Source organism: Drosophila melanogaster, chromosome 3R (assembly GCF_000001215.4).
Source record: "Drosophila melanogaster chromosome 3R".
Lineage (NCBI taxonomy): Eukaryota > Metazoa > Arthropoda > Insecta > Diptera > Drosophilidae > Drosophila > Drosophila melanogaster.
In genome coordinates, this window is record NT_033777.3 from 19,905,042 (window position 1) to 19,929,207 (window position 24,166).

At 44.8% G+C, this 24,166-nt stretch overlaps 7 protein-coding genes, 4 long non-coding RNA genes and 1 other non-coding gene across 21 annotated transcripts; 4 read left to right on the plus strand and 8 right to left on the minus strand.

The window, feature by feature from the left end:
- The first annotated feature begins 122 nt into the window (after window positions 1–122).
- Window positions 123–9,231, plus strand: RhoGAP92B (Rho GTPase activating protein at 92B). 5 transcript variants are annotated; one of them, NM_001300488.1, is made up of 5 exons: window positions 123–319; window positions 590–846; window positions 3,393–3,568; window positions 5,852–6,818; window positions 7,271–9,231. In NM_001300488.1, exons 1-5 carry the CDS (start codon window positions 270–272, stop codon window positions 8,041–8,043), a joined length of 2,223 nt encoding a protein of 740 aa, NP_001287417.1. In that variant the 5' UTR covers window positions 123–269; the 3' UTR covers window positions 8,044–9,231. The 5 variants fall into 5 exon arrangements, with proteins under 5 accessions (NP_001287417.1, NP_650844.1, NP_001287414.1 ...); NM_142587.3 differs by having other exon boundaries at window positions 7,271–8,689; NM_001300485.1 differs by having other exon boundaries at window positions 7,274–8,689.
- Window positions 2,640–3,050, plus strand: lncRNA:CR45047 (long non-coding RNA:CR45047). Its single transcript, NR_125210.1, has one exon. It is a non-coding gene; the product is annotated as a long non-coding RNA:CR45047 (long non-coding RNA).
- lncRNA:CR45048 (long non-coding RNA:CR45048) lies at window positions 3,362–5,277 on the minus strand. 2 transcript variants are annotated; one of them, NR_125211.1, is made up of 2 exons: window positions 3,767–5,277; window positions 3,362–3,685 (listed from the first exon to the last, which is right to left on the minus strand). It is a non-coding gene; the product is annotated as a long non-coding RNA:CR45048 (long non-coding RNA). The 2 variants fall into 2 exon arrangements; NR_125212.1 differs by lacking the exon at window positions 3,362–3,685 and having other exon boundaries at window positions 4,140–5,124; window positions 5,201–5,277.
- Window positions 9,232–9,278: 47 nt separating the features above from the next.
- Xport-B (exit protein of rhodopsin and TRP B) lies at window positions 9,279–10,371 on the minus strand. 2 transcript variants are annotated; one of them, NM_001275820.2, is made up of 2 exons: window positions 10,036–10,371; window positions 9,279–9,971 (listed from the first exon to the last, which is right to left on the minus strand). In NM_001275820.2, exon 2 carries the CDS (start codon window positions 9,781–9,783, stop codon window positions 9,442–9,444), a length of 342 nt encoding a protein of 113 aa, NP_001262749.1. In that variant the 5' UTR covers window positions 9,784–9,971; window positions 10,036–10,371; the 3' UTR covers window positions 9,279–9,441. The 2 variants fall into 2 exon arrangements, with proteins under 2 accessions (NP_001262749.1, NP_001163658.1); NM_001170187.2 differs by having other exon boundaries at window positions 9,355–9,971; window positions 10,040–10,371.
- On the minus strand, window positions 9,355–10,371 carry Xport-A (exit protein of rhodopsin and TRP A). Its single transcript, NM_142589.3, has 2 exons — window positions 10,040–10,371; window positions 9,355–9,971 (listed from the first exon to the last, which is right to left on the minus strand). The coding sequence occupies exons 1-2, from the start codon at window positions 10,251–10,253 to the stop codon at window positions 9,835–9,837; spliced, it is 351 nt and encodes a 116-aa protein (NP_650846.1). The 5' UTR covers window positions 10,254–10,371; the 3' UTR covers window positions 9,355–9,834.
- A 455-nt stretch (window positions 10,372–10,826) lies between these two features.
- On the minus strand, window positions 10,827–12,798 carry CG4465 (uncharacterized protein). The gene is made up of 2 exons (NM_142590.2): window positions 12,005–12,798; window positions 10,827–11,949 (listed from the first exon to the last, which is right to left on the minus strand). Exons 1-2 carry the CDS (start codon window positions 12,735–12,737, stop codon window positions 10,949–10,951), a joined length of 1,734 nt encoding a protein of 577 aa, NP_650847.1. The 5' UTR covers window positions 12,738–12,798; the 3' UTR covers window positions 10,827–10,948.
- Window positions 12,799–13,465: 667 nt separating this feature from the next.
- On the plus strand, window positions 13,466–15,543 carry CG4770 (uncharacterized protein). Its single transcript, NM_142591.3, has 8 exons — window positions 13,466–13,563; window positions 13,619–13,843; window positions 13,908–13,975; window positions 14,038–14,133; window positions 14,194–14,648; window positions 14,711–14,988; window positions 15,043–15,253; window positions 15,410–15,543. The coding sequence occupies exons 1-8, from the start codon at window positions 13,491–13,493 to the stop codon at window positions 15,474–15,476; spliced, it is 1,473 nt and encodes a 490-aa protein (NP_650848.1). The 5' UTR covers window positions 13,466–13,490; the 3' UTR covers window positions 15,477–15,543.
- Window positions 15,544–15,555: 12 nt separating this feature from the next.
- On the minus strand, window positions 15,556–16,269 carry lncRNA:CR43282 (long non-coding RNA::CR43282). 4 transcript variants are annotated; one of them, NR_048433.2, is made up of 2 exons: window positions 16,146–16,269; window positions 15,556–16,048 (listed from the first exon to the last, which is right to left on the minus strand). It is a non-coding gene; the product is annotated as a long non-coding RNA::CR43282 (long non-coding RNA). The 4 variants fall into 4 exon arrangements; NR_048434.2 differs by having other exon boundaries at window positions 16,109–16,269; NR_048435.2 differs by having other exon boundaries at window positions 16,100–16,269.
- Window positions 15,667–15,821, minus strand: hpRNA:1 (hairpin RNA 1). The gene has a single exon (NR_156794.1). It is a non-coding gene; the product is annotated as a hairpin RNA 1 (non-coding RNA).
- Window positions 16,270–16,271: 2 nt separating the features above from the next.
- lncRNA:CR46040 (long non-coding RNA:CR46040) lies at window positions 16,272–16,630 on the plus strand. The gene has a single exon (NR_133420.1). It is a non-coding gene; the product is annotated as a long non-coding RNA:CR46040 (long non-coding RNA).
- A 72-nt stretch (window positions 16,631–16,702) lies between these two features.
- On the minus strand, window positions 16,703–20,330 carry CG4462 (uncharacterized protein). Its single transcript, NM_142592.2, has 5 exons — window positions 20,055–20,330; window positions 18,225–18,919; window positions 17,649–18,155; window positions 17,332–17,475; window positions 16,703–17,274 (listed from the first exon to the last, which is right to left on the minus strand). The coding sequence occupies exons 2-5, from the start codon at window positions 18,895–18,897 to the stop codon at window positions 16,877–16,879; spliced, it is 1,722 nt and encodes a 573-aa protein (NP_650849.1). The 5' UTR covers window positions 18,898–18,919; window positions 20,055–20,330; the 3' UTR covers window positions 16,703–16,876.
- A 950-nt stretch (window positions 20,331–21,280) lies between these two features.
- On the minus strand, window positions 21,281–23,603 carry CG4459 (uncharacterized protein). Its single transcript, NM_142593.2, has 4 exons — window positions 22,989–23,603; window positions 22,769–22,923; window positions 22,001–22,627; window positions 21,281–21,945 (listed from the first exon to the last, which is right to left on the minus strand). The coding sequence occupies exons 1-4, from the start codon at window positions 23,552–23,554 to the stop codon at window positions 21,395–21,397; spliced, it is 1,899 nt and encodes a 632-aa protein (NP_650850.1). The 5' UTR covers window positions 23,555–23,603; the 3' UTR covers window positions 21,281–21,394.
- Window positions 23,604–24,166: the final 563 nt, after the last annotated feature.

Below are 24,166 nucleotides of genomic sequence, written 5' to 3' on the forward strand. Positions count from 1 at the left end.
CCTAAGCTCTGAGAAATCTCAACAGGCATTTATCAAACAGTGTTACCAAATACGAACTTTCGAAAAAGGCGCTCTCCAGCCTTTTGTCATTTCCCAGCGCTCCCGCTGCGGTCACACCCGCCTCACTTTTCCGTAAAACATCGTTGAAGAATGACTAATTTGCCTGTTTTAAGTATTTACTCAATGCCCAGCTAATTGCACATCGCAAACAAACACACAGCAGTTCAGTTCAAGTTGGAGACGCGAGCGGCACCAGCGAATCAGCCAAGATGAAGAGGCAGTTTGCCAAAATCAAAATAGCAGCCGAAAATCTGTCAAGGTAAGTTCAAAGGCCAGCCAGTCTGTCGGTCGGATGTCTGTGGGTGTGTGTTTGTGTAAGTGCGCTCCAGGTGGACAGACAGGTGTGTGTTGCCTCATCACGAAAGAAGCAACAGCAGCAGCAGCAACAACAACAAAAGCAGCAGAGAAGCAGCCACAGAGCAACTGCATCAATAACAAAGCGCGATGACAGCCGTAACAATAGTGGACTGCCGATGATGACCTAACCCGTGCTAAACCCGTGTCAAAATGGTCCTTTTCGCATTCGCAGATCGAGCAAGTCGGACAGCAAGGACTCGGAGCTGGAGGCGATCGAGCGGCAGGTGGACAGATACCGGGACACCATCGAGAAGATCGTCCGCAAGCTGCCGGCGCTGAGCGGCGGAGGCGGAAGTGGAAGCGGGAGCAGCGAGGAGCAGGACAAGCGGACCAAGAAGAACAGTCACTACAAGATTGCCCAGGCTCTGGACGAGTCCGCCAAGGAGCTGCCCAAGGACATGCCGCTGCAGAAGGTCCTCGCCAATTGCGGTTAGTAATCGGGCAACCGGGATTTCCAGTGAGGCAGGCAGTTGCGTAGGCGGTCATTCGCCAGAGGGGGAAGTTACAGAATTTGTTCTTCATCAAGTGATTATATTGATATTGCTTTAGGTACCTAGCTTATCATAGTTTGTTAGCATGTTAGCTTAAACATCCATATGATGTTTCTTACAATCTGAAAATAGTTCCCAGCTGAGAGCCCCTCCTTGCAGCGGCAATCAGCCATGCCTACGGCCCTGGTGGGTGTCATGTTGTCGCTGCTGATAAGGCGCACAGTGGTTGTCGTTCGCTCCAAATCCGATAATCGCCGCCAGACATGCACAATGGCACACGAACACGAGTACGGGTTCGCAGGGGGCTTGGAGAACACACTACAGTGGATGACTGTGTCACGGGCTTCGGTTTGTCTGTGTGTATTGGCGGCCTCGCCTTGTCGCTTGGCCTTGTGGCATTTACATTTCTCAACTGCAAACGGCAACATCAACATCGACATCCACATCGACGGCGTTTTTTAATCATTATTATAATTTTTATTATGACTTTTTCGCCGCTTTCTTTCGCAGCCCGTTCGCCCGCAGTATTGGTATTGGTTATTATTTGCGGTTTCGGCATTGTCTATTTATACACCTTTTTGTTTTGCCAGCCAAGTTAGCCCGCCCCCATTGGCGCCCGTTTTTATTGCCCTGCTTCCATACAATTCACTGCCCGATTCACTATGCATTTCATTTAAATTTGTTACACATCGCGCGCGAAGTGGCATAACAAAGCCCGGTAAACGGCGATAATTATGCTAGCTGCTTGGCTAGCTGTGGCTAGTAAAAGTAAAAGTCTGGGCCAAATTCATACATCATCGTATCGTCATGATCTCTTCTTCGCTGTTCATTTATTATTATTTGGTGGGCGCTCCCCCTAGGTCGCATTACTCATTCCGAGTGTTATTTTTATTTGCCTGTATTATTTCCATTCGCTGTTTCCCCCTTTCAGGCACTCTGCATTCCACATATTCGCAGATGCGTGTGCGTCAATTGCAATTGCCAGTTCTGCCGCAGTTGCAGCGATTCAAGAGCATCTCGGTGGTTGTGTAACGGCCAGGGATCTGGAGAGCCCCCCCCCCCTTTTTTTTTTTAGTTCCCCACGTTCCTGATTAGACACGAACGCTTACACATGCAACTATCGCAGCCACAGTGAACGTGTGTCCGTGGGTTAAGTGGAAGCTCCATTCGAATGCTCGGGAAATCATAATTGGGTCAAGCTGCGGAAATCGATCGCCAAACGATGCAAACATTATTTTTGAAAGGGCTATAAAGCCTAGAGCATTGTCAGACTTTTCTATTCAAATGTTTGGCGAACTTTACGTCTGTTTATTTGCAAATGTTTCGGAAACCGAGCAATCGAAAGTACGTATTATAAAATCAAACTCGATTTCATTCGCTTATCTTCATTTTCTAATTTTAACTAAAAAATTCGAGAGACGCTTCAACTTTAACAGTAGACACCTCATTATAGTGAGATATGTCATTGTAATTTACATTTACAACTTAATTTCTTTGGTAAATAATATATCAATGTTTAATTGCGAGCATAGCAACTTAAATGTTAGGCAACAAGTTGTAGCTGCCAAGCTCCAGACCCACGAAAACACAAAATTACCGCACCGAAATTAGCTTTTTGTCGCCAGTGTTATGTCGGTAATTGCGGTGAGATATCATCGCACTTTAACCCACTGTGCGCCCTTTGCAACTCTTATTGTTAGCCACGATGCGCTTCAATTCAAGCCATTCAGCAAGGGGAGCTAGAAGCGAGCGTATCTCGAATGTAACACTCCAGTGCCGACGTCGTCTTCGCTTTGGACTCCGTCTCCGACACCCTCTTCCTCTGCAACTGCCTATGCTTTCTGTGGTGCGACCTTTTTGCCTCCACTATGCCTCCATGGCGGGTTCAGCTGCTGAGGCTTGAGTCTCGGGGCACTCAACACAATTATCACAATTTTGCTTACTCAGCTCGTCATCCTATTCGCCGGGCAATTCCCCCACGGATTGGCCCAATCTCGCCCCGCATCTAAGCGGAGCTACTCCAGCAACTGAAAACCAACCAGCACGCCAACATCTTCGCAGCTACCGCCAGGCGATAAGGTCTTAAATAAGCAGTGACTTCCTCACTTGCGGGTGGAATGGAATGTAATAGTTGGGAATGGCAAGAGGCTGCGTGATACACACAGCAAACTATTTCCATTTACTTTATGATTGATAAAGCTAGCAAATAATGATAGTAGTTTCTATTTCCTTTAGAAGTTAGATTCGCTTGTACTTGTCTTAGATTAGAGAGTTTTGGGGCAGCAAATTTAAAATTCGATATCCGATGACAAAGAAAGTGGTAATACCGCTTTATGTAAAGGATAGCGACTTATCTTTTTATCTATTACTAATTTCTGCTTATTTCTACTTATTTTCTGTGCATTTATTGTGGGGGCAGATAGGTGTAGGCTTTGCAGCTTCATATACCCATTACTAATGACAGTATGTGCTTTCCCATTGCAGGCGAGCTGGAGAAGACGATGGCCGAGTGCATCATCGAAAGCGAGCTGGAGACGGAGGCCAAGGTGGTGCGGCGGCTGAAGAACATCTTGGACAAGGAGATACAGGAGATCTCCACGCTCAAGCGCAACGTGTCGCGCACCCTGCAGGAGTATACCTCGCTGAAGCGCAGCCATGAGGTGAGTGGTGATCGTAAATCTAGCGGGGATTCGACGGTCGTGTATACTCTACTCGGTGGGTGAATCGGTGAACAGGCCAGAGAGAGTAAATAATGTGTGGTTTCCGTTTTGGCCAAACTGCGCACGATGACGAGATGGGAGATTGTTAAATTAATTAAGAAATCTGCTCGTTGGAGGTAATGGGCCGCCAAAAGTTACCTCAGCTGGTCAAGTGATTCGCTTTTGCCCAACGATATCCAATCGCGAAGTTGTCTCTGATTAACGAACAATAACAACGATTGTCGATCGTTGGCGGTATTGTTGAACTGTATCCCTCTTAAACAGAGTGCACTGTGGTTTGATTTCTTGTGCGAAACACCAGTTCAAGTTCGTTGAAAAGTAGACAATGTGAGAAAGCATGCCCAGAATGAAAGCAGACGATAGATAGGCCCTTCCCAGAATGCCACAAATGTCATAAAGCTACCAAGCAAAACCGAGCCTTCGCTTTTTAATCAATGTACAACCACTGTACCGAGGCGGATGCCAAGAAGCGCCGGCCAAAGAAGCAATCAATTTTTAATTTCCATTTATTATTATTACTATTGTTGTTGTTGGGTTTTCTTTCATACTGGCTCTGTCTTTATCTCACACCAGTTTCTATTGTATTGTTTGTTTGCCGTGCGTTTCGCTTTTGTCGTTTACGTTTTTATTATTCGAATCCAATACTCGACGCTGCTGCCTTATCGCCGAGTAGTGGGCACATCTGGAGTGGGATGTGGCGCGCTGGAGGAGATGAGATGGCATGAACGGCTCTTTGGTGTTCCAATTTCTTGACGAACCCGATTGGTTCTGTCCCCTGGAGTCTACAGTTATGGCCGGCTTCTGGACACAAAAACTTACTTTTCGAGTTTTATTGTTTTCAGTCTTATCTTCATAAATACATTTTTTCGCTCGTTTTTTCCTTCCGCTGTATTTTGTACAAATCACGACGCCGTTTGCCATATGGAGACATCGGTCGGGGATGACTAGCCGCTGTATTTGTTGATGTATGTTGTCTGTTTAAGGTGTCGGAAGACGTTCATTGACTTGGCGACAGTGACATCATAATTGAAATGGACGACCACTGGCCACTGGCGAATCAGAAAATTCGAAACCCAAGTTATTTACACTCCCCAGTAATCTTATCGCCTATTAACCGCCCGTCGACTTGCCATAATTCGCTAATCAAACGCTCACCGCTGCTCCGGTGCTGTTCTAATTGCATTCCCTGACATAGATCCAATTCGAAAACAATACGAACATATAAGCACACGACTGACTTTGGAAGTGCTAACTTTGGTGCCCGGCGTTGAATGTGTAACTTGCGGTGCCAACTGGGATGTAGGTCGTCGAGAGGTTGCGGCTCATGGAAATGATGTGACTCAGTCACACTCCGATCCGATTTGCAGGTGGAGAGGGCGCGGAAACCGATAGGTGGATGCCATTGTCTTCTCGGGGGGCAGATAGCGTCGGCTGCACTTACAGCAATTTGTCACGATTTGTTTATTTTTAGCGGTGTTATGATACGGGAACGGGAGCTATGGGATAGGGCGATGAATGCCACCACCAGTTTGTTTGCGCACAAGGGGTAATGCTGTAGTAAGCAAAACTTACATCATAAGCGGGAACTTTGTTTATTTTTTACGCTCAACGCTGGATTACTTCACTCAAAGAATCTTTGTTTTGTCCGTTAGCGGGGAAAAACTCCGCAAAGGCAGTGTGATTATAAATTATTTAAAAAAAAAATACATTTTTATATCATCGAAACTTGCCAATTGACAGTCTTGCTATATGCTTTTGTGATTAAAGTAGGAAATACATTGTTTGTTTTTTGTTGTTGTTATTGATAAGGCCCTTTCTCTTTCACTCTTGATGAAAGTATTTTACGAAGCTCAATTGCGTTTCTTATCAGCCTTTGTAGAGCAGGAGAATTGCATGATCTAGTCACCGCAGTCAGTGGCCCCAATGCAGCGGCGCATGTGTGTTCTGTATCCCGAATGAGACCTATTGTCGGAAGTGGGTGAACTCAAAACAAAGTCCGTGATGAGAGCGGTAACAGCTGGCTGGGCTGCGGTAGAGGTCGATCTATTTTTAAATGAGCCGCAAAACTTTCCTCTACAGGCATCTTCCATGAGTCATTCGGAAAACTATTTTGAGATAAGATACTTTGGCGCTTGAACTTTGCTCCTTTCAAAATGTGACGATGTCCGTGACATTGGTTCTTATCTGACATGGGCTAATCGGTGTTTTGCTTTATTCTCGCAGGCGGCAATCCGTCTGGAGGAACCAGCGGCCAAGGTTAACCACATCAAGAGCCAGCAGGAGGAGTGCGAGCTGAAGCTGGAAAAGGAGCGGGATGCCTGGGCGGCCCAGATGCTGGAGCTGATTGCCAAAGAGGACGAGATCGTTAGCTGCATCCGCGACTATGTACTCAACCAAAGAAACTATCACGAGCGCGCCCTGCAGCACGTAAACGCCTCGCTGGCCCGCATCCAGGACACTATCCAGGGCACAGAGAAGTCCCGCTTTGGCACCTCGCTCAAGGAGCATCTGACATCCACAAACCGCGAGATCTCCTACATAGTGGAGCTGTGCTGCTGCTGTCTGTTAGAGCACGGCCTGGAGGAAGAGGGTCTGCTGCGAGTGGGCTGCGCGAGCACGAAACTGCGGCGTATGAAGCACGCCCTGGAGGCGCAGCATGTAAAGACACCGCTTCCGCTGGACTACCAGGATCCACATGTCATTGGTTCCATACTCAAGCTGTACTTGCGTGAGCTGCCCGAGCCGCTGCTCACTTACAACCTGTACAAGGACTTCATCCGGATCGCTGAGAGGCACAGCGAGGCCGAGCGCAAGACAGAGATTAAGGCCATTCTGACCAAGCTGCCAAAGGAGAACTACGCGAACCTGCGCTACCTCACCCGCTTCCTGTCCATCGTGCAGCAGCGCTCGGCGCTCAACAAGATGAGCTCGCAGAACCTGGCCATCGTGATGTCACCGAACATGCTGTGGCCACGCATCGACAAGAGCAGCAACGCTCCGGCCGACTACATTGGTCAGGTGAACAGCTCCTCGGCAGCCAACATCATTGTTGAGCTGCTAATCAGCCAGTGGGACTACTTTTTCATCGGCGAAGTCGAGTTCTACTTGACCCTGCAGAAGCAAAAGCTCTTCGTCGAGGGCAAGAGCAAATCTAACTCCTCGAACGAAAACCTGGATAGAAACGACAGTGGTAAGCATACTACACAGTCGGGCATCTATGAAACGGGCCACTATACAGTATTCGACCTATGACGACTTTTTCCTCTTATATTTTTAACAATTCCACGCTTAGTATTTTCCTGTGCCTTATATTTTTTATATTTTTCTAAATGTTTCTTTACGTACCTAGAAGCTGTTAAAGTGCAATATTAGTGGCAATATTTTGTTTAATAAAATGGATTGGAACCAAATTTAGTATTGTACTTTTGGAAGTTCATGGTGTCATTGGAATAACTATTTTACATTTTATTTAACTTATACCAAATCTTTTGACTCGTTTGAAATTTTAAAGTTCTTGTACATTGGCTTATTCGATTTTAAATTAAATGCTTTTAAAAAAAAAGTCTAATAAAAGATATATCGTTTTATAACGTATTAATAATAAAGCTCATATCATATTTAACGATCCATTTCCATTTATAGAAGTCATGGAGAGTCCACGCTATGGTACATTGCGCAGACAAAAAGCTAATGCACCTTCGCCTCCTACCACCAATGGAAATGGGATAATTATGACCACATCACAGACTTCGCACCGACCACATGCAAAGGAGCTGTTCCCGCAGCAGACGCCGGAAAAGCAGGAAAAGCCCGCCAAGCCGCCGCTGCCGAATTTGCCGCAGTTTCAGTCGCCAGCTGCTAGTCAGCCGACGCAGACGCAGCTGGAACCACTGCCTCCGCCGCCTGTAACGCCAGCCAAGCCTGTTCCGATGACGCGGACACAGTTCTTCGGGCTGGACAACCTGCCCTCTCCAACGGCCGATCGCAAGAGCACCGACAGCATTGGCAGCTTCAAGCTGAAGCCAGATGTGCCGCAGAAGCCTCTGCTGCCCAAGCGACCCACCGTGCTGGGCGTGGGAGTGCCTAAGGCAGATGGAAAGAGCGATGATGAGGGCGGTACCACGCCCACTCAGGCAACAATTGATAATGGCAATGGCAGTGTGCGATTTAAAACGGAGCATTTTCTGGACAAGCTGCGTCAGGAGAACGGCGAGACAAACGGAACGCGAGAGGTGTCGTCGACGACAAAGGAAAACAATCACAACCATGATCCGCCTGCTACGGCTGCAGATCAAAATCAGCAGCAAGCTCAGCCCCAAGTCACGACACCCATCTCTCCGAACTCATTTCAAACGCCCAAGAGGCCAACGGTGCCAGCGCCGCCACCGCCCACAAATTGGAAGTCCTCGGACTAGAGGGGAATGAGTAGAGAGGACGCGCAATGGAAACGTGGTCAGAGTCATTAGGTGTTACTGTTTACTCGTTAAGACTTGAACGCACAGTAATATATATATATATTTCGAAATGATCCTTGCGGTAAGGAGACTTTGTGCATTATAGAGAGAAAAGCCTCTGCGTATTATGCATTTGTATTTTTGCCTTGTTCATAAGCAATCTAATTTGTACGTGTTTAGCCATATATAACAATATCACGCGATATCCATAACGTATATGTATGCATATATAGTCTTTAGTAGGCCACCATAAATCAATTGTCGAAATTCGATTTGTTAGCCCAAGCCAGCTCTCAATTGTTAATCCTTGTTTGAAAGGTTGTGATACTTCAGAAAGGTTTTGTGTTTCCTTAATTTTTTGCATTGCTCTTGAGTACGTTTTGTTAACTTCTCCAACGAAAGACATTGTGATTTCCTTTTATTAAAAGTTATGATTTCGATTAAATTACAGAAATTACAGAAAATTCCAATGTATTATTCAACTCACGAAGTACATTTTCATTGAATTATCATTTCGCTGCGCGATGTACTTTACTTTGTATCTTTGCTTTATTAATTTGTAATGCAATTATTATTATTTTTATTTTATAATAAAATTATGTATGATAAACTGTTGTGTATATAAAATATACATAAAAAGATAAATATGATTTTGCCCGAGAGGCATTTGTCTTTGTATTTTATTGTTTGTGAAGTTAATTTTACGAAATTGGCTAAAGAGTGGGTGCGCGTAGTGTATGTTAGAATGTGGATCTCTTATGAAATTGGTAATACCTAGCTCTTAATCACATACTGACCTCCTTAAATCAAATGATACTTAAGATATCTTCAGCTTTGTGGTATCTTCAAAACTCTACACTTTGTGCCACAAAACGAATACCTGAACACAAGCGATTTGTAGACAGCACTTATTATAAACCAAATGGCATAACTTCCAAGTCAAATACCTAACTACTTTATATCTCCATATAACTATTTTTCACGAGATGCTTCAGATGCAAACTAGCAATGACCAGATCTGGATTGAATAGAGCTTACTTACAGACCAAATCGATATATATTCCATGATATTTATAGAGATTAGTATGTTTATAAAGTTTTGTGAATAGGTTAGTAAGTGAGCTAATGCTGGAGACACACGAATATATTCTGCAAACATTTAAATAAAAAAGCTGAAAACCACAAGTTGGATAAATATTTCTATTGTTGTTCATAATGGTGGGATACAATGTAGAATTCGAATGTAGAGAGCAAGACAATTAAGTATGCAATACGGTTAGTAAGATATTTTATTCTACGAAACTCATATAAAACACACTAAGTATAATTGATACCATATATAATTAATTATAGGATGGGCTATCTTATGTTGCTCGTAACTAGGCAAACATCGAATGGTGGTAGAGTGCCGGTAATCTCCAAGAATCGTCGAAGGATGTGGCAATAGGTGTTTCCCATGGGCGGAGATTCAGTTCCTTCCGCCGGAATTCTAGCCACCTCGTCCGGAGTGTCCAGCTCCCTAACATAATCCATAAAGTTGTCCACATTGATGGGTGTCTCTGCCCTCGTCTTTGCTGGTTCCGTCTGCAACTTTCGCTGGAACTCACTTCTGTAGTAGTCGTTGATCATGGACATCATCCCCTTGGAATACCAGTAGATGATGCCAATCAAGAATAGGCCCTGCATGAATGGACCGACCATATTGTATGCTTCCACTTGATTTACTTATTTGTTCGATAGATCCTTTGGTTTCTACTGCTGATGCTCCTCGCGGAAGCTTTCAAGCCATTGATTAACCATGTAGAATTGCTCCTTGATGTGCGGCCAGGCCATGGTGACAATTAGCATTATGGTATTGGCGAAGACAAAGAGTTTCATCATTTCAAATGCTATTGGAAAGGGGTAATATTTATTAGTTAAATGAACTATATATTTTTAAGGAGCGAAAATTACAGACCCTCCGGAGTGCGAAGATAGTCGCCGAAGCCGGAATTTAGATCCTTGTCATCCTTCTCGTCCACCTTCTGCTCATGCTTATGCTTATCCTTCTCGTCTCGGCTCTTGCCCTTACCACCACCCTCGACTTTATCCTTGCCAGAGTGTCCTTTACCGTGCTTGTTCCTGCCGTATCCCGTGGATGAATTGGCAAAGGCCGATTTCTTCGGCTTCATTGCATCCAGATAGCAGCAGTTGGTCGGTCAGCCTGCACAGCACTGCATTTGATTGGAGTTGGTCCTGGAAGTGCTCTCCGCCTGGTGCTTCCTCGCCAACTGCTGCTCCGCAAATGACACAAACTTTGTGGTGCCAATTGGCGTGGCGCCGCTTCTGGCAATTTTATGGTTTCCATTTTATTGATTTGCGATTTCTGCTTGTCGCTCTGGCTGGGTGGGAATGGTGGGACAGGTGACCAAATAGAAATATGTTGTTAGTGGAGCAATGCGCTTGGATATTTAGCCGGGCATGTGTACTTATTATACCAGTCACACGAAATGTGTGTCAACTTGGTGGATGAAGGTGGTCGCCGGTAGGGTTGGTGTTTGTGGGTTTACATTGGTCCCAAATGGCTCTGGTTCCTGAAAGCTTATTTAAATATCATGCAAACCAGTTTTAATTTATTTAATGCCTTATTCTGCCAAATAGTTTATAATAGTTTTGCATTGATCTAATGTAAGCTTTACATTTTAAACAAACTACGTGTAGATGCCGAACTTTTGATTTATTCCCAAAAGTATGCAACCCAATATACATATTCGATTCGCGATAAGCGAATGTTTAATGAGCTAAATTCGAATACTGTTCGCGAATACTTGACACACACTACAACTAACTTATCAAATACGCCCAGACATATATTAAGTATACGTTATTACGTGAACGCAATAAGTTGCTGTCCCTTGTTTACCACAGCTCCGACCGGTGGCTGCTCCTTGTCCCGCGTGACCAGGCAACATGTGCCAAGGCCGCCCAGGATGACCAGCAGACAGAAGGCGGACAGGGAGAGGGCGGGGCTCACCTGCCTGAGCAGCGTGAGAAAAGAGGCGGAGAGCTGCCACACCCGCGCCCACGTGACGGCGGAGAAGGAGAGGCAACTACGCTGCTCCATTGGCACCAGTTCGCCCAGGCAGGCCAAAATCATGGACTGGGCGCAGGCTACGGCCGCCTGGGGAAGTGATGCCATTAGCAAGCCCAGCGTCAGTCCATACACCTCGGGCATATCCTCCTCGGCCAGGAACCAACAGATGCTACCGATGCAACCGACCACGATGGCAAATCCCCCCGCCCACTGCCACTTGCGTTCACTCAGGTTGAAGGTCAGGTGTAGGGCCAGGAAGCAGCCAAGCATCTCGGCCAGGCCCATGGCCAGTGTGTTGGACACCAGGTGCTCCCTGCCAAAGGACCGCACATGGAGCAGCAGCCCAGTGTTGACCACCATGAAGGTGGCAAGTGCCATGTGCACGGCCACCAAGTGGAAAGTACTCCTACGCTGGCCCATCCACAAGTGCATCCAATGCACGGCGGGCATTGGCTCCAGCATCCTTTCTCTCAGCTCCTCCAACTGCTGGGGTAACTCCTTGGACACTTTGTGCATTCTACCATTGGTACGGGCTGCTTCCAGCAGGATACCCACCGTTCGCTCGATGGCCAGTTGAGCTTCCTTGGTGTGTTGCAGCTGCCAGCGCGGTGAGTCCGGAGTCCAGGGTAGCAGAAAGACAATCACCAGCAAGGAAAGAGTTACGCCCAAGTATATGTGCTGCCAGCTGGGAGCATTGGAGGCCAAGCCAGGGAGCAGAATCAAGCCCAGAGCCCAGAAGCAGTCGTAAAGTATGAGGGTTCCTACGCGATATTTTCCCGCTGTTATGTCACCAACTGAAAAGTAGGTTATTTAATATTAAAGTATTCTTAAATATTCAATTTTACTTACATATATACTGCCCCGAGGTGATCATAAAACAGCACGAAACAGCAGCCAGGCATCGGAGTCCACAGTGCAGACTGAAGTCTTTGACAAGACCCATCAGTAGGCTGCACATGAGCAGGCACCAGATGCCAGTTCTATAAATCTGTCGGGGACTCAGGACCCGCATCAACTTGGTGGCCGCCACGCCACCGATTAGGAGGCCAAAGAGGTGCCAGTACTGAGACCAGGCCACAAAGAAGTCGCACAGACACACCAAATCGAACTCCATGGTCAGGGAGTGGAAACCCGTGGTGTAGAGGAACTTTCGACACTGGCGCATGGCGTAGGCGGACTCTCCGTAGTTAACCATCACATAGCAGTGGTCCAGCGAGACGGTGGAGTTGACATCCGGCCCGAAAGCCGTCGTATCACACTTGTACTCCTCCTCGGGGTACAGATCCGGCGCTGTGAACAGGATGCAGGCCATGAACCAGGCGGCTGGAATCTTGCAGAGAAATAGGATGAGCAGGGAGCGCAGTTGCCAGGGCCCAAAGTTCCCCATGATGTGTGTGATGACATCGTCATCGTTGTCATCTGCTAGATTATTTGCTTTCGGGTGTGGAGTTTGAGGAGATACCTCGTTGGCCTTCGGATCGGTGCAGGTGAAGCTATGCGCCATGTGGCCCAAGTCCAAAGGAGCAGGTGAGTTTCGGCGTATATTGGGCATCCAGCCTCGATAAAGATTATCCTTCTTCATTCTTAGTTAGCTGCCAAATTTAGTTACCACGTCTTGGGAGTGCCGACCCTCCAGCATGACTGCGACTTCGCTTAGCACCTCACCTGGGCAGGTAAACTCGAGGGCTCCGGTTTGCGGTGCCTGCCTACGACGTCGTCGCTAATCAAATCATTCCAAATAAGCGGAGCAACGTTCCTAACCGATTGTGCAAACATTTTGGCCGACAAGTTGCGATCTATTTTCGCGGCGATCTTACGGATTTATGGGAGGATCTAGCCGGGGAATCCGATCGCGGTGGCGGGCAATTGACATGATTGAAGCTAATGAATTGGACAGGTAAACAACATCGGAATTCGAACTGATTGGAAAGCTTCGCAGCTGTGGATACATTTAATTTAATGGTATCGCCATATTTTATATAATAGATATAATACTTATCTACTCCGGAGTTTTCAAGTTCATGGCTTTTGAATTATTGAAAATGGCCTAGAACTCTTAGCCAATGGTATGGACTCCCACTTCATGACTTCTTCAATGATCATTAACGAAGGTCTAGTGTTGTCCACATCCCCATCGAAATATGATGTAATATGTTTGTGCTCAAATGTTACGTCTGAGTTGCTATTTTCGTTGGCCAATTGCATGTTCCACTTGCATTTTCACGAAAAACTTGTTTCGGGAGGACCAAGGCATTTCTTTTGCCAAGCCAGTTAGGCGTTGAAAGTGAGTAGCTCACCGGATCAGTAGCTATCGTGGCTTCAAAGTGGCCACACCATGGACAACGCCGAAGTGAGTACTGTGGAGCACCAGACGGATATTTACCAAGATGCTGTGGTCTTCATAACGGGTAATACAGACGCGATCTCCAAAAGAGACTGTTCAAAGATGGTTAACTTTAATAGGAGCAACTGGCTTTGTGGGCAAGTCGCTGCTGGAGAAGCTGCTCTGGAGTTTTCCGCAGATCAAGCGGATCTACATGCTCATCCGACCTAAGGGCGGAGTCACAGTAGAGGAACGATTTCGCGGATTCCTTCAGAATCCCATTTTCGAACGCATAAAATCGGAGCATCCAACGCAGCTGAAGAAAATCTTTCACTTCTCTGGCAACATTGAGGACGACAACTTAGGTATGGCTTTTCAGAGAAACTTTAAATGAAAACTCATGACTTCACCAGACTTTTCCACCAACAGGTTTAAATGAGTCCGACAGATCGGTGTTGTGTGCCGAGGTCAACATTATTTTCCACAGTGCAGCAACAGTGAGTCCGAGGGGGATTCCCCAAGATTTTTCACACTGATTGTTTGATTCATCAAATTCCAGGTACGATTCAATGAGTGTCTAAAAGTGTCGGCTCGCGTAAATTCACAGGCCACCTACAATCTTCTAGAGCTCTGCAGGCAGATGCCTTATCTAAGGGTAAGGAGCTCCAGTCCGTAGAGTTTATCTTTACTGCTAAGTAATGGGTAAAATCTCTAGAGTTTTCTGTACGTCTCGACGGCCTACTGCAATCCGGGTCGCAAGTATGTTGATGAGCAAGTGTACCCCACCATGCCGCCGGTAGATTGGCGACAGTTTCTTTCTGCCACCCAGAAAATACCCGACGACTATCTGAATCGCCTGGCCGATTATATAAAGGGTCCGCATGTCAACACCTACACCTTCACCAAATCCATTGCCGAGCAGATTGTTAATGCATACAAGGATGTGATTCCCATAGTGATAGTGAGGCCTTCGATAGTCACTGCTGCGTACAGGGAGCCCTATCCCGGATGGATTGACAATATCCAGGCCATCAGCGGTATTATGATGGAAATTGGCAAGGGCGGCATCAGCAGCATCCTAGGGAACAAGGATCTTATATGTGACATCATCCCAGTGGACTTTGTGGTCAATGCCATGATCATGATGGTCGGCAAGGCGAAATTGGGAAGGTAAGTGGATAATAAATACTCCTTATACTTATCATGTTAGTTCTCATGCTGATATTCCAAAGCTTGAGCATCTGTAACGCCACTTCCGGAGTGACCAATCCCATCACCTGGCAGCATCTTGGCGAGCTAACAATGAAGTGGTCTCGTATCTATCCCACCCGGCGGATGATTATGTTTCCCAACTTCAAGTATAGGTGCAGTGCTTTTAACCACGAGTTGGCTGTATGGGTTCTTCACTTTGTGCCCGCCTTGCTAATGGATCTGCAAACCCTGCTGTTGGCCCAAAAGAAGCGACTGGTGACACCAATTGCCAAGAAATTCCGACAGGCTTGCCTAGCAGGTATCTTTATGAAACATCTTTAGCAAATGCAATCGTTCATTGAACTGCCCACAGGTAGCTTTTTTTCGCTGAACGAGTGGATCTTCAAGAACAAGAGCCGTTTCTATTTCAAGGAAATGATTGAGAATGGTACATATCCCACTCTCTACTGGAATCTGGAGGAGATGGACTATGACGAGTATGTGCGGCGTCACATGATTGGGATCAACAAGTACCTGCACCGCGAGAAGTTCACCGTTGACTCAAACAAGTTTATGGTGACCAGGTGAGTCGTTCGTTTATTATTTCCGTCTTAGTATCCAGCTCAGAATAGGATTGTTGTTCAAATTTTCCTTTTATGGGGATAAGGAGAGTCCCGTTCCATATTGTAAAGCATCTTTGGACTCAAAAAAATTACATTAAAGTATTTAATTTCTTACAGGATTTATTGGTTCTGGATATTTCTGCATTTGATGTTCTACATGATGCTTGTCTATATTTCATTTTAGTCAAGTAGATTTTGAGTGTTTAGCGATAAGCAGGTAAATTAATAATGAGTGTAAAAGGAGTTGTTTTAAATATTTATTTATAATATAAGTTCCAGTCTCACTAGTTCTCTTTTATGCGCTTAGATTTTGAGTATAACTTTCTTTTTAATGGTCAAATGCCATCCATAAGAGCGGAATCACTATTTAAGATCTTGCCCATCTCATTGTATAAATCGTTCCCTGACTGGTGGCTTCTCCGACACCCGCTAACACAAAGTATACACCATAGGCAGTGTATAATCTGTTCTAGCGGGAGTCGGTGAAGGCACCTGTCAGGGAAACGATTTATACAATGAGGTGATCAAGGATTGTGTTCTCGTAATGGGGTCAAAGTTTCTCGCCATTGGTTAGCAATGAACTTCTTTGGTCACTCAGCAGCATACCGCCACCTTAAGGGAATCCATTTCATCATATGTTCCGTGATGATTCGAATTATGTATATTCTTGCTCATTGGGATGCTGCAGGATGCCGTCCATTCGCCTGGGGTTGTCGATGTCTTCCCATAGTTCTCATTGGTTCCAATATTCCTAAACTAAAATTTTTATAAGCTCGGGATCAAAATCATCAAGGAATTCTTACAAACTTGAATTACTACGTCTTGGAAAGGACCTCATTAATTCGAAGCTTACTCTTGTAATCTCGTAGTCCAGAAGATAGCCATCAAGGAATTCTTACAAATGTTGATCCACCAAATCGAAAAGGCAAAATAAAATTTCATCCACGTTTTAGCATTGTCACTGTCAATTTAGAGATGCATTGCCTTAAATGTCACTTGCCACCTATCGTATAGTACTATTTGTTAGTTAGTATTCCGGAAAAGCAAAACACGGCTATGGAACAGCCGAAGGATCTTGACAACGAAAAGAAGGAAAAGGAGAGCCTAGATTGGAGGGATACAATGAGTCAGATGGAAATAATGCGTCTCCTTAGTCTGCAATCGAATTCTGAGAAAACCGCGAGCCGGAAGAGATCTTTTAGTTTAGATCCAGAGAAGCGTGAAATTGACGGAATTTGAAAAATACAACATTAACAAAATTCTGAGCGATAAAAAATACTGAAAAACGTGTTGTTTCATATCATTGTTATCGGCTATTAAATAAAATAAAAGCAGAATATTTTCAGCGCTTTTTTGATTGTTACCAAGTGCTAGGACATTAGTTTAAGTGGGATAAGTTACAAGATATATATCATAAGTAAAATTTATTCAGTGGTTTCACCCACTAAACTCCACAAATATTCTTTAGTAAAACTGCAAGCATTTAAAATAACAATTCACTTATCCTAATCACAGAAGAATGTTTTTTCATTAGCTGACTAATACAAAGACTATTAATTGGCAAAAATAGGCTGTCGTCTTGGGCTACAATCGAGTATTGTTCACATCGGATTCGACGGTCCAAACTGGGGCGTTCAATGGAGACTGCTCCTTCGTGTTTCTCTGCTCCAAGTGTGGCACTACCGGGGACACACTTAATCTGGGCGTGAGGAGCAGGCTGGTGCAGATTCCGCCAAGAATACTAAATACACAATACGAAGTCAGCGACATGGCAGTGTCGATCTTCCGTAGGACATTGAAGAACGGCGCTGAGAGGAGCCACACTCGGGCCCAGGTGACCACGGAGAAGACGAAAAGCTGCTTCTTGTTCGCCGGCATCAGTTCGTTCATGCAGGCCAGGATCATCGATTGGGCACACGAAACAGCCGCCTTGGGAATGGTGGCGATGATCATCCAGAGGCTCACTTTTAGATCAGCATCCACTAAAGAATAACCATAGTCCATATATTGCATTCACGAAGTTATTAAAATTAACTTACTTGAGTCCGCATTGGTGAAGATCCAGCCCATGCATCCGAGGATTCCAGCTAATATATTAAAGACCCCAGCACATTGCCACTTCCACTTGTTGTGCTTGAGTGTAAAGTGCAGCGCCAGGAAGCAGCCAATGATTTCCGAAAATCCTGCAGGGAATAGAATGGTTTTTACATTATGAATAAAGAGTTTTTTGGATTTAAGTATTGATATATTGTACAACAAAGAGTTTGAAGGCCATTTTGTTTAGATCGATATTAGATCGATAGCAAGTTGCTAAAGTTCTCTTGATTTATGAAGATACCAAGAACGCCCAACTCACCCATGGCAATAGTGTTCGGTACCAGATAGTCCCTTCCAAATGATCTTATGTTGAGCAGCATCCCCATAAAGTTGATGACGAAAAAGGCCAATGCCAAGTGGGCAGCTACCATGTGGGTCTTGGCCCGCTTTCCCTTCCACAACTCCGTCCAAGGAGCTGGTGGGGGTTGGGCCTTCAAGCGCTCACTTAGTTGCTCCAGCTGCTGTCGGAAATCCGGAGGGATCTTGAACGAGCGATCATTGATCGCCGCTCCCTCACGCAAGATCTGTTCCACATTGTCAATGGAAAACCGATCCGCAGCGTGCCGGAGCAGCCAGCGAGGTGAATCCGGAGTCCAGTAGAGCAGCAAGATCAGCATGATAGTGGGGAATGTGATGCCCACATATATCAGGGACCAGCTGTTGAAGAACGAGGAGAGTCCTGGCAACAGAATCACACCAATGGACCAGAAAGTGTCGTATAGGATAATGGCACCAATGCGATGCATTCCCGCCGTGATATCGGCAACTGGCAGATTGGATTTCATTATAAATATTTATACTGAATAGGTATAAGTGTACTACCAAATCCACTTACATATGGCTTGACCAGCTGTGAACATGATCGCACAACAGACAGCGGAGAGACAACGGAAGGCGCAGTGCAGACTAAAATCCCTAGCATATCCAGTGACTACTCCACACAAAATCTGGGCTACAGCACCGACACAATAGGTGCTCCTCGGGCTGATGCCCAGCATCATCTTGGTGCCCATAACGCCGCCTACAAGAACTCCGAACAAATGCCAGTACTGAGTCCAGGCCACGAAGATGTCCCTCAAGCAGACCAGATTGAACTGCATGATCAGGGAGTCGAAACTGGATACGTAGTTGAACTGCTCGCACTCGGAGCTGGTGCCAGTGGACTCGTCCAGGACATAGCACTGGTTATCCGAAATACTAAAACTGGAGTTGCTGCTGCTAGTCAAATAACTGGTGTCGCAGGTGAACTCCGAGCCGGGATAAAGTTCCGGTCCGGTGAAGATGATGCAGGCCATGAACCAGGCGGCAGGGATTTTGCACAGGAAGATGATGAGAATGGTTCTCAGCTGCCAGATGCCAAAGTCGCCCACAACATCGGCGATGACATCGCTACCGGCTGGTGCTGGAGGTGGCGTCGCTATTCTCTTGTCCACGTCATTCTCCATCTCATTGGGGAGGATGTGGGGGGCAGTGGATTCTCCACCTCGGGCGGGCGATGGATTGACCATGGCTTCTATTTAGTGAAACATTCTGCAAACGAACATCCCATTTATTTATTTGCTTTATTTCTTTCATGCCAATACCCTTCCATCCCAATTGAAGTAAATTGAAAGCGGTTTACTGATGAAATCAGTCAAACAAGGCATTGAATATCACGAGAGATTGTTGAAATATCTGCGGTTACTTTTCACTTGACTGACTTTCATTATTGCATTGACAAGTAAATGTCATAAATAAACACCTGGGCGAAATTCATAAATTAAATATAATTTTAAACTTTCCTAAAACCCTATACTTGTTACACCATTGTGTCTACTAATAAGATCATTTTTCATTTCCAATAAATCTGTAATCTCGTTTAATTGTTCTCATTAATAAATTAGCTAAGCTCTTGATTAACTTCAACCAGTTCGAGGTTCTGGCTTGCTTTATTCTGTCACTGATATCATATCTCGAATCACGACTGACCGTAGTTTGGTCGATAAGGCAGAAGCAACAGATAATGATCATTTCATTCCGCGACTTTATCTGTTTGCTAGCCCTTATTTGTCGAGGGCAAATATGGCGAAAGATTTAGTTGTTAATTCGCGACAGATTCGCTTTGTTGGATCATCTGTATTGACAGACTCTTTATGCTTCAGTTTCACAGGTGCTAATTGGCGATTGTCTGGCTCACAATTGGTCCCACCTCCAGTCTGTCCACCTATTGGTAGTGCAAATATTTTAATTTCTAATATTCCAGGCAGTGCTAATTGCTGAAAACTGGTCGTGCCGGTGCTAGATATTCGAATTTCCTATTCTACAATACATTTGATATACAGCTGAGCATGTGGACAGTGGAGGTAGGTCTTTCTATCAGATCGACTTGTTTCGATTCGAGCCCAAATGCAAATTAATAATTGCTTATGGGGCAGGAAAACTGAGCCACTGGAGAGGCGTTACTCGTTTCAAATTAATGGAATGCTCGACTTTTGACAAGATTATGATTAAGTGCACTGTGCATTTGTTAGATTACGTGCACGGCGTATTTAATATTTAATGCAAAAAACTGCAACACGATAATGCACTCTTACGAGGTAATCAATAAATGCTAGTTATAAAATCAATATAGTAATATAGCATAGTAATGTTGGTTTAAGAGCTTTAAACCGATCTATAAACCGACCTTTATAAAGCACAATATCACTTTTTGGTTTATCAAGGGTTCGATCACGATGTTGAGTCCTCAAACAGCCAAATATTTCGGAATTCAATTTATTTCTCACAATGTCTCTTTGCTTTTTGTTCGTTTGATTTCATACAAATTAATTTAAATTAATTAAACGACAATAAAAAACTATACACGCCGCGTATCCCCGTACGTAAAAGGCAGCTTTCCGATTTGCACGTCTCAGCTCGATTTTTCTTATTGGATTCTTGGAGCACACGCGTCCCAATCGGCCGAGAATCAAATGGCAACTGACGCCAATGTCGCACTGGGCGCTATAGACAGGGAGTGAGCCGACTGGCTGTCCACTCGGAAACTCGAGGCGTTAATTTACTTAATGAATTTGCTCAAATAATAAAAAGTTATTGAACGGGTTCGTTTTTCGAGCATTTCTCTTTAGTTTCAATTGTTTTTTTTAGAGTTCATAAAGTATTTGACGCAGCCGGGATTTTAGTTAGCTTATTGAGACATTTTTTCCTTGTTTGCCTATTAAATATTTAATTTTATTGAATAGCTGACGACAGATCGATAGGGTGTCTTTCAATGCTCTTTATGTTATTAGTTTGAGCTTACCCCTATCGAGTGTGCATTATCTCAGGTGAGGAGGGTTTATGGCTTGGGAGCCATAACATTATTACTTTACGTTATCGCCGTTTGCCATTCGGGCTTGTACAAATTCTTCAACGGATTTCTATTTTAATCTTTATTGTCTGGGTCGCTTTTTTTAGCGCTCCTAGTGACACATCGATTGTGGTGCTCTTCATTAACCTACATTAATATCGAGCTATAGATTAATACTATACTCTTAATGTTATCTGTATTTCAACATAAAATCTTCCTTCCAGGATCTACATCACAATTTTATTATCATAAGTAAGTAAATCAGTTTCATTTGGACTAATTTGTTGCTCACCGCTTGCTAATTAAGACCTTTCTGCCGACTCTAAACTGGAAATAAAATAAACAATTAAATTAGCAATATATGACGTGAAATGATCAACTTTGCGTTTAACTTTAATTTTGTGGCGAAATTTGTTAAACATCTGGTCTTTGGATCATCTCGTATAATATGCTTAAAAGGGGGTGTGTTTACTATTACGAAAATTCTCTACACCGCTCACTCGCAATAATATTTTTAAAAGATATATAAAGCGGAAAAATAATACATAAATCAGAAGTATAATAGATAATATAACATTTATTTTAATAATCACCAAATAATTGAGTGTACACTTTATACAAATGACTTAATATCTTAAGATCGATCAAAGCCTACTTTCGGGCTACGCGAAAGCTGTTCAAATGGTTTCCGAGCTGTGTGCTCTGTGAGCTTCCGGACCACTCTGTTCCACTTCCATCTCGATCTCGCTGGAGGGATGGAAATTGATGTGCCATATATCGGCTATGCTAACTGCCATGTTTCGCTCAAAGTTGCTGAGAAGCTCATTGCTGTAGGCACTGCAATCGGAACTCACAGTGCTGCATCGGCGCAGGATGATGGCCGACTGGCGACGATAGGTGTTGGGCGTGGGCACCTGACTGATTTGGGGCTGCTCCGTGTTCCAGTAGTAGCGGTTCAGGCGGCGCAGGGCCAAGCCGTAAATCCAGCCCATGGTGGCCAGGATGGTGATGGGGACCAGGTGGTGGATGACAGTGAGACAGCTTAGAAAAGGGCAGAAAAGCAGGCACACGCGGCTAAATGAGATCACGGAAAGCATAAGGACCACCCGCTTCTCCTTGGACACAATCTCACTGGTACAGGTGGTTAGCACTGCAATCGAGGCGGAGTTGGCTATCTTTAATATAAGCCAAAACACCAGTTCCAGTCCCACGCGGCGTGAATTCCGTTCTGTAAGAATATCACATTTAGAAAGTAATTTTTTAATATACATAATTACCCTTACCAGTTTCGGGCAGCAACCAGATCAGATAGGTGCTGAGACCAGCTATAATCATCAGATTTCCTGCCCACCGCCAATGACGACGCGTGTACAGGATGAGGTAGAGGCCCACAAAAAGGCCCACCATCTCAGCAAATCCCATGGCCGCTGTGTTCACATGCACTTGCTGGGCGCCCAGGTTTCGAATCATCAGCAGAATTATGTTGTACAGAACCATAGCACCGCCCCAGATCAAGTGGATGTAAACGAGCTGGCTGCGCTTCGTCTCGCCATCCCAGACTTGGCAATAGCTGTGCTTCTGTTTGGATTTCTGGTCCAGGTCATTGGCGTACATCGTGAGCTGCACATCGAGGGTAAGTGGAACCTTCCGGTTATTGTATGTCGCTGATTCCAGCAGCTGACGCAGCGCAGCTTCCACACGCTGGTGTTGCAGCAGCCAGCGAGGAGCATCAGCTATCCAACGATGCAGCCATACTAGCACAATGAGGGAGGACGAGATGGCCACGTAAAGGTAGCTCCAGTTGTCGAAATATATCGATATGGCGGGCAGCAGGACGAGACCCATGGACCAGAAGAGTTCCGATAAGGTTACCACTATGATGCGAGCTTTTCCCGAGGTGATGTCGTTCACTAAAAAATAAAATTAATTAGTTTGTGTCTTGGATCTTTTGATTTCATCTGATGGAACATAAACTGGCCACTTTTCATGTTTTAAGAATAAAGATTTTGTATCTAAGTAAGGTTTTAATTTGTTGATACTTGCATACTTACATATAAATTGCCCGGAAGTGTACATGAGAGCACAAAATATGGAAGTGAGGCAGCGGAAGTAGATGTGCAATTGATAGGTGTCCACCAAGCCGGTGAGATTACCGCAAAATATCTGGCCAATCATGCCCAGCAACATCAAGCGACGCGGACTGATTCTTGAGAATTAAGAAACAAGAGTTATCACACTGAAATAATATAAACAATTGAAGCGAATACATACTTCTTGAGCGCGGAGTAGGCCATGAGTCCACCAATCAGAGCACCAAGAGCGTGAAAAGATTGCGTAAGAGCCACAAGAACGCGACGGGAGCAAATAAGATCGAACTGACTGATCAGAGACTTGTAGTCAGTTCGGTGCTCTACGTGCTCACAGGGTAGCGACGATTGGCCACCTGGTTCCTTCGACTGCGAGGCGTTCCACTCCTGACCATGACTACGCACGAATCCTCGGGCCAGTGAATTGGAATAGGCATTGCATACATCCACATTAAACAGTCGATCCGTGCTGCGCGCATCCTGCCAAAGGGGATGGTTCCGGTCAACATGCTCCGTCTGCGACCGGCTAACATTCCAATCGGCCGGGTGACAGACGAGTTCCCCCTTCCAAGGATACGGCGCCGTATAGATAATGATGGCAGTGAACCAGGCGCTGGGAATTTTGCAGAGGAATATCAGCAGAATGGTGCGCAACTGCCAGCGGCCAAAGCTGCCGTTCACCTGCTCGACCACGTCCAGTTCTGGAGAGGATTTCCTCGGAATGCTACCCATCGACTGCGAATCCGTCATGCCTGTGCTAACCGATCGGAGCTTACACCTTGCCGTACGTACGCGTACTGAGATTGCTAATTTTTCATCGATCCCATGGGTTTGAAATGACGGGAGGGAAAATTATGTTTGCTCTTCCGTTTAGTTGTACCTCAAATTGGTGCAAATTAGTCGGAGATTTTGCGCTCCGTCTGGGTGATGTCTTATTATTAGGTTTGTTTTCTCCGCGTTTTTAATATCTATGACGTAGGGGCGTTGAAAAAATGAGGAAGCTCTATTTAGAGCCTAATAAAGATTAATTGTCTTTAAAACGGAGAAATAAATTTTCCATTGTTGCATGGTGCCCTGGTACTAATTAATTTCAGTAGTTTTGTTAATTATATTTGTCAACAAGCTTTGCTCTATCTATATTTGGAGCAATAGAAAGCTCCGAAAAGTCAATAAATATTTGTATTTCTAGTCAAACGATAAACACGTTTGCAATAAGAATATTTTTAAAACATATATAAATAACTTTATAACTTTAACGTTACATATTTAAATTCACTTCACCCCTTAAAGAACACTACTTATTTGATAGTTTACAGGAGCACCTAAAAGAATGCAAAACAAATAGTTTGTATAATATTTATA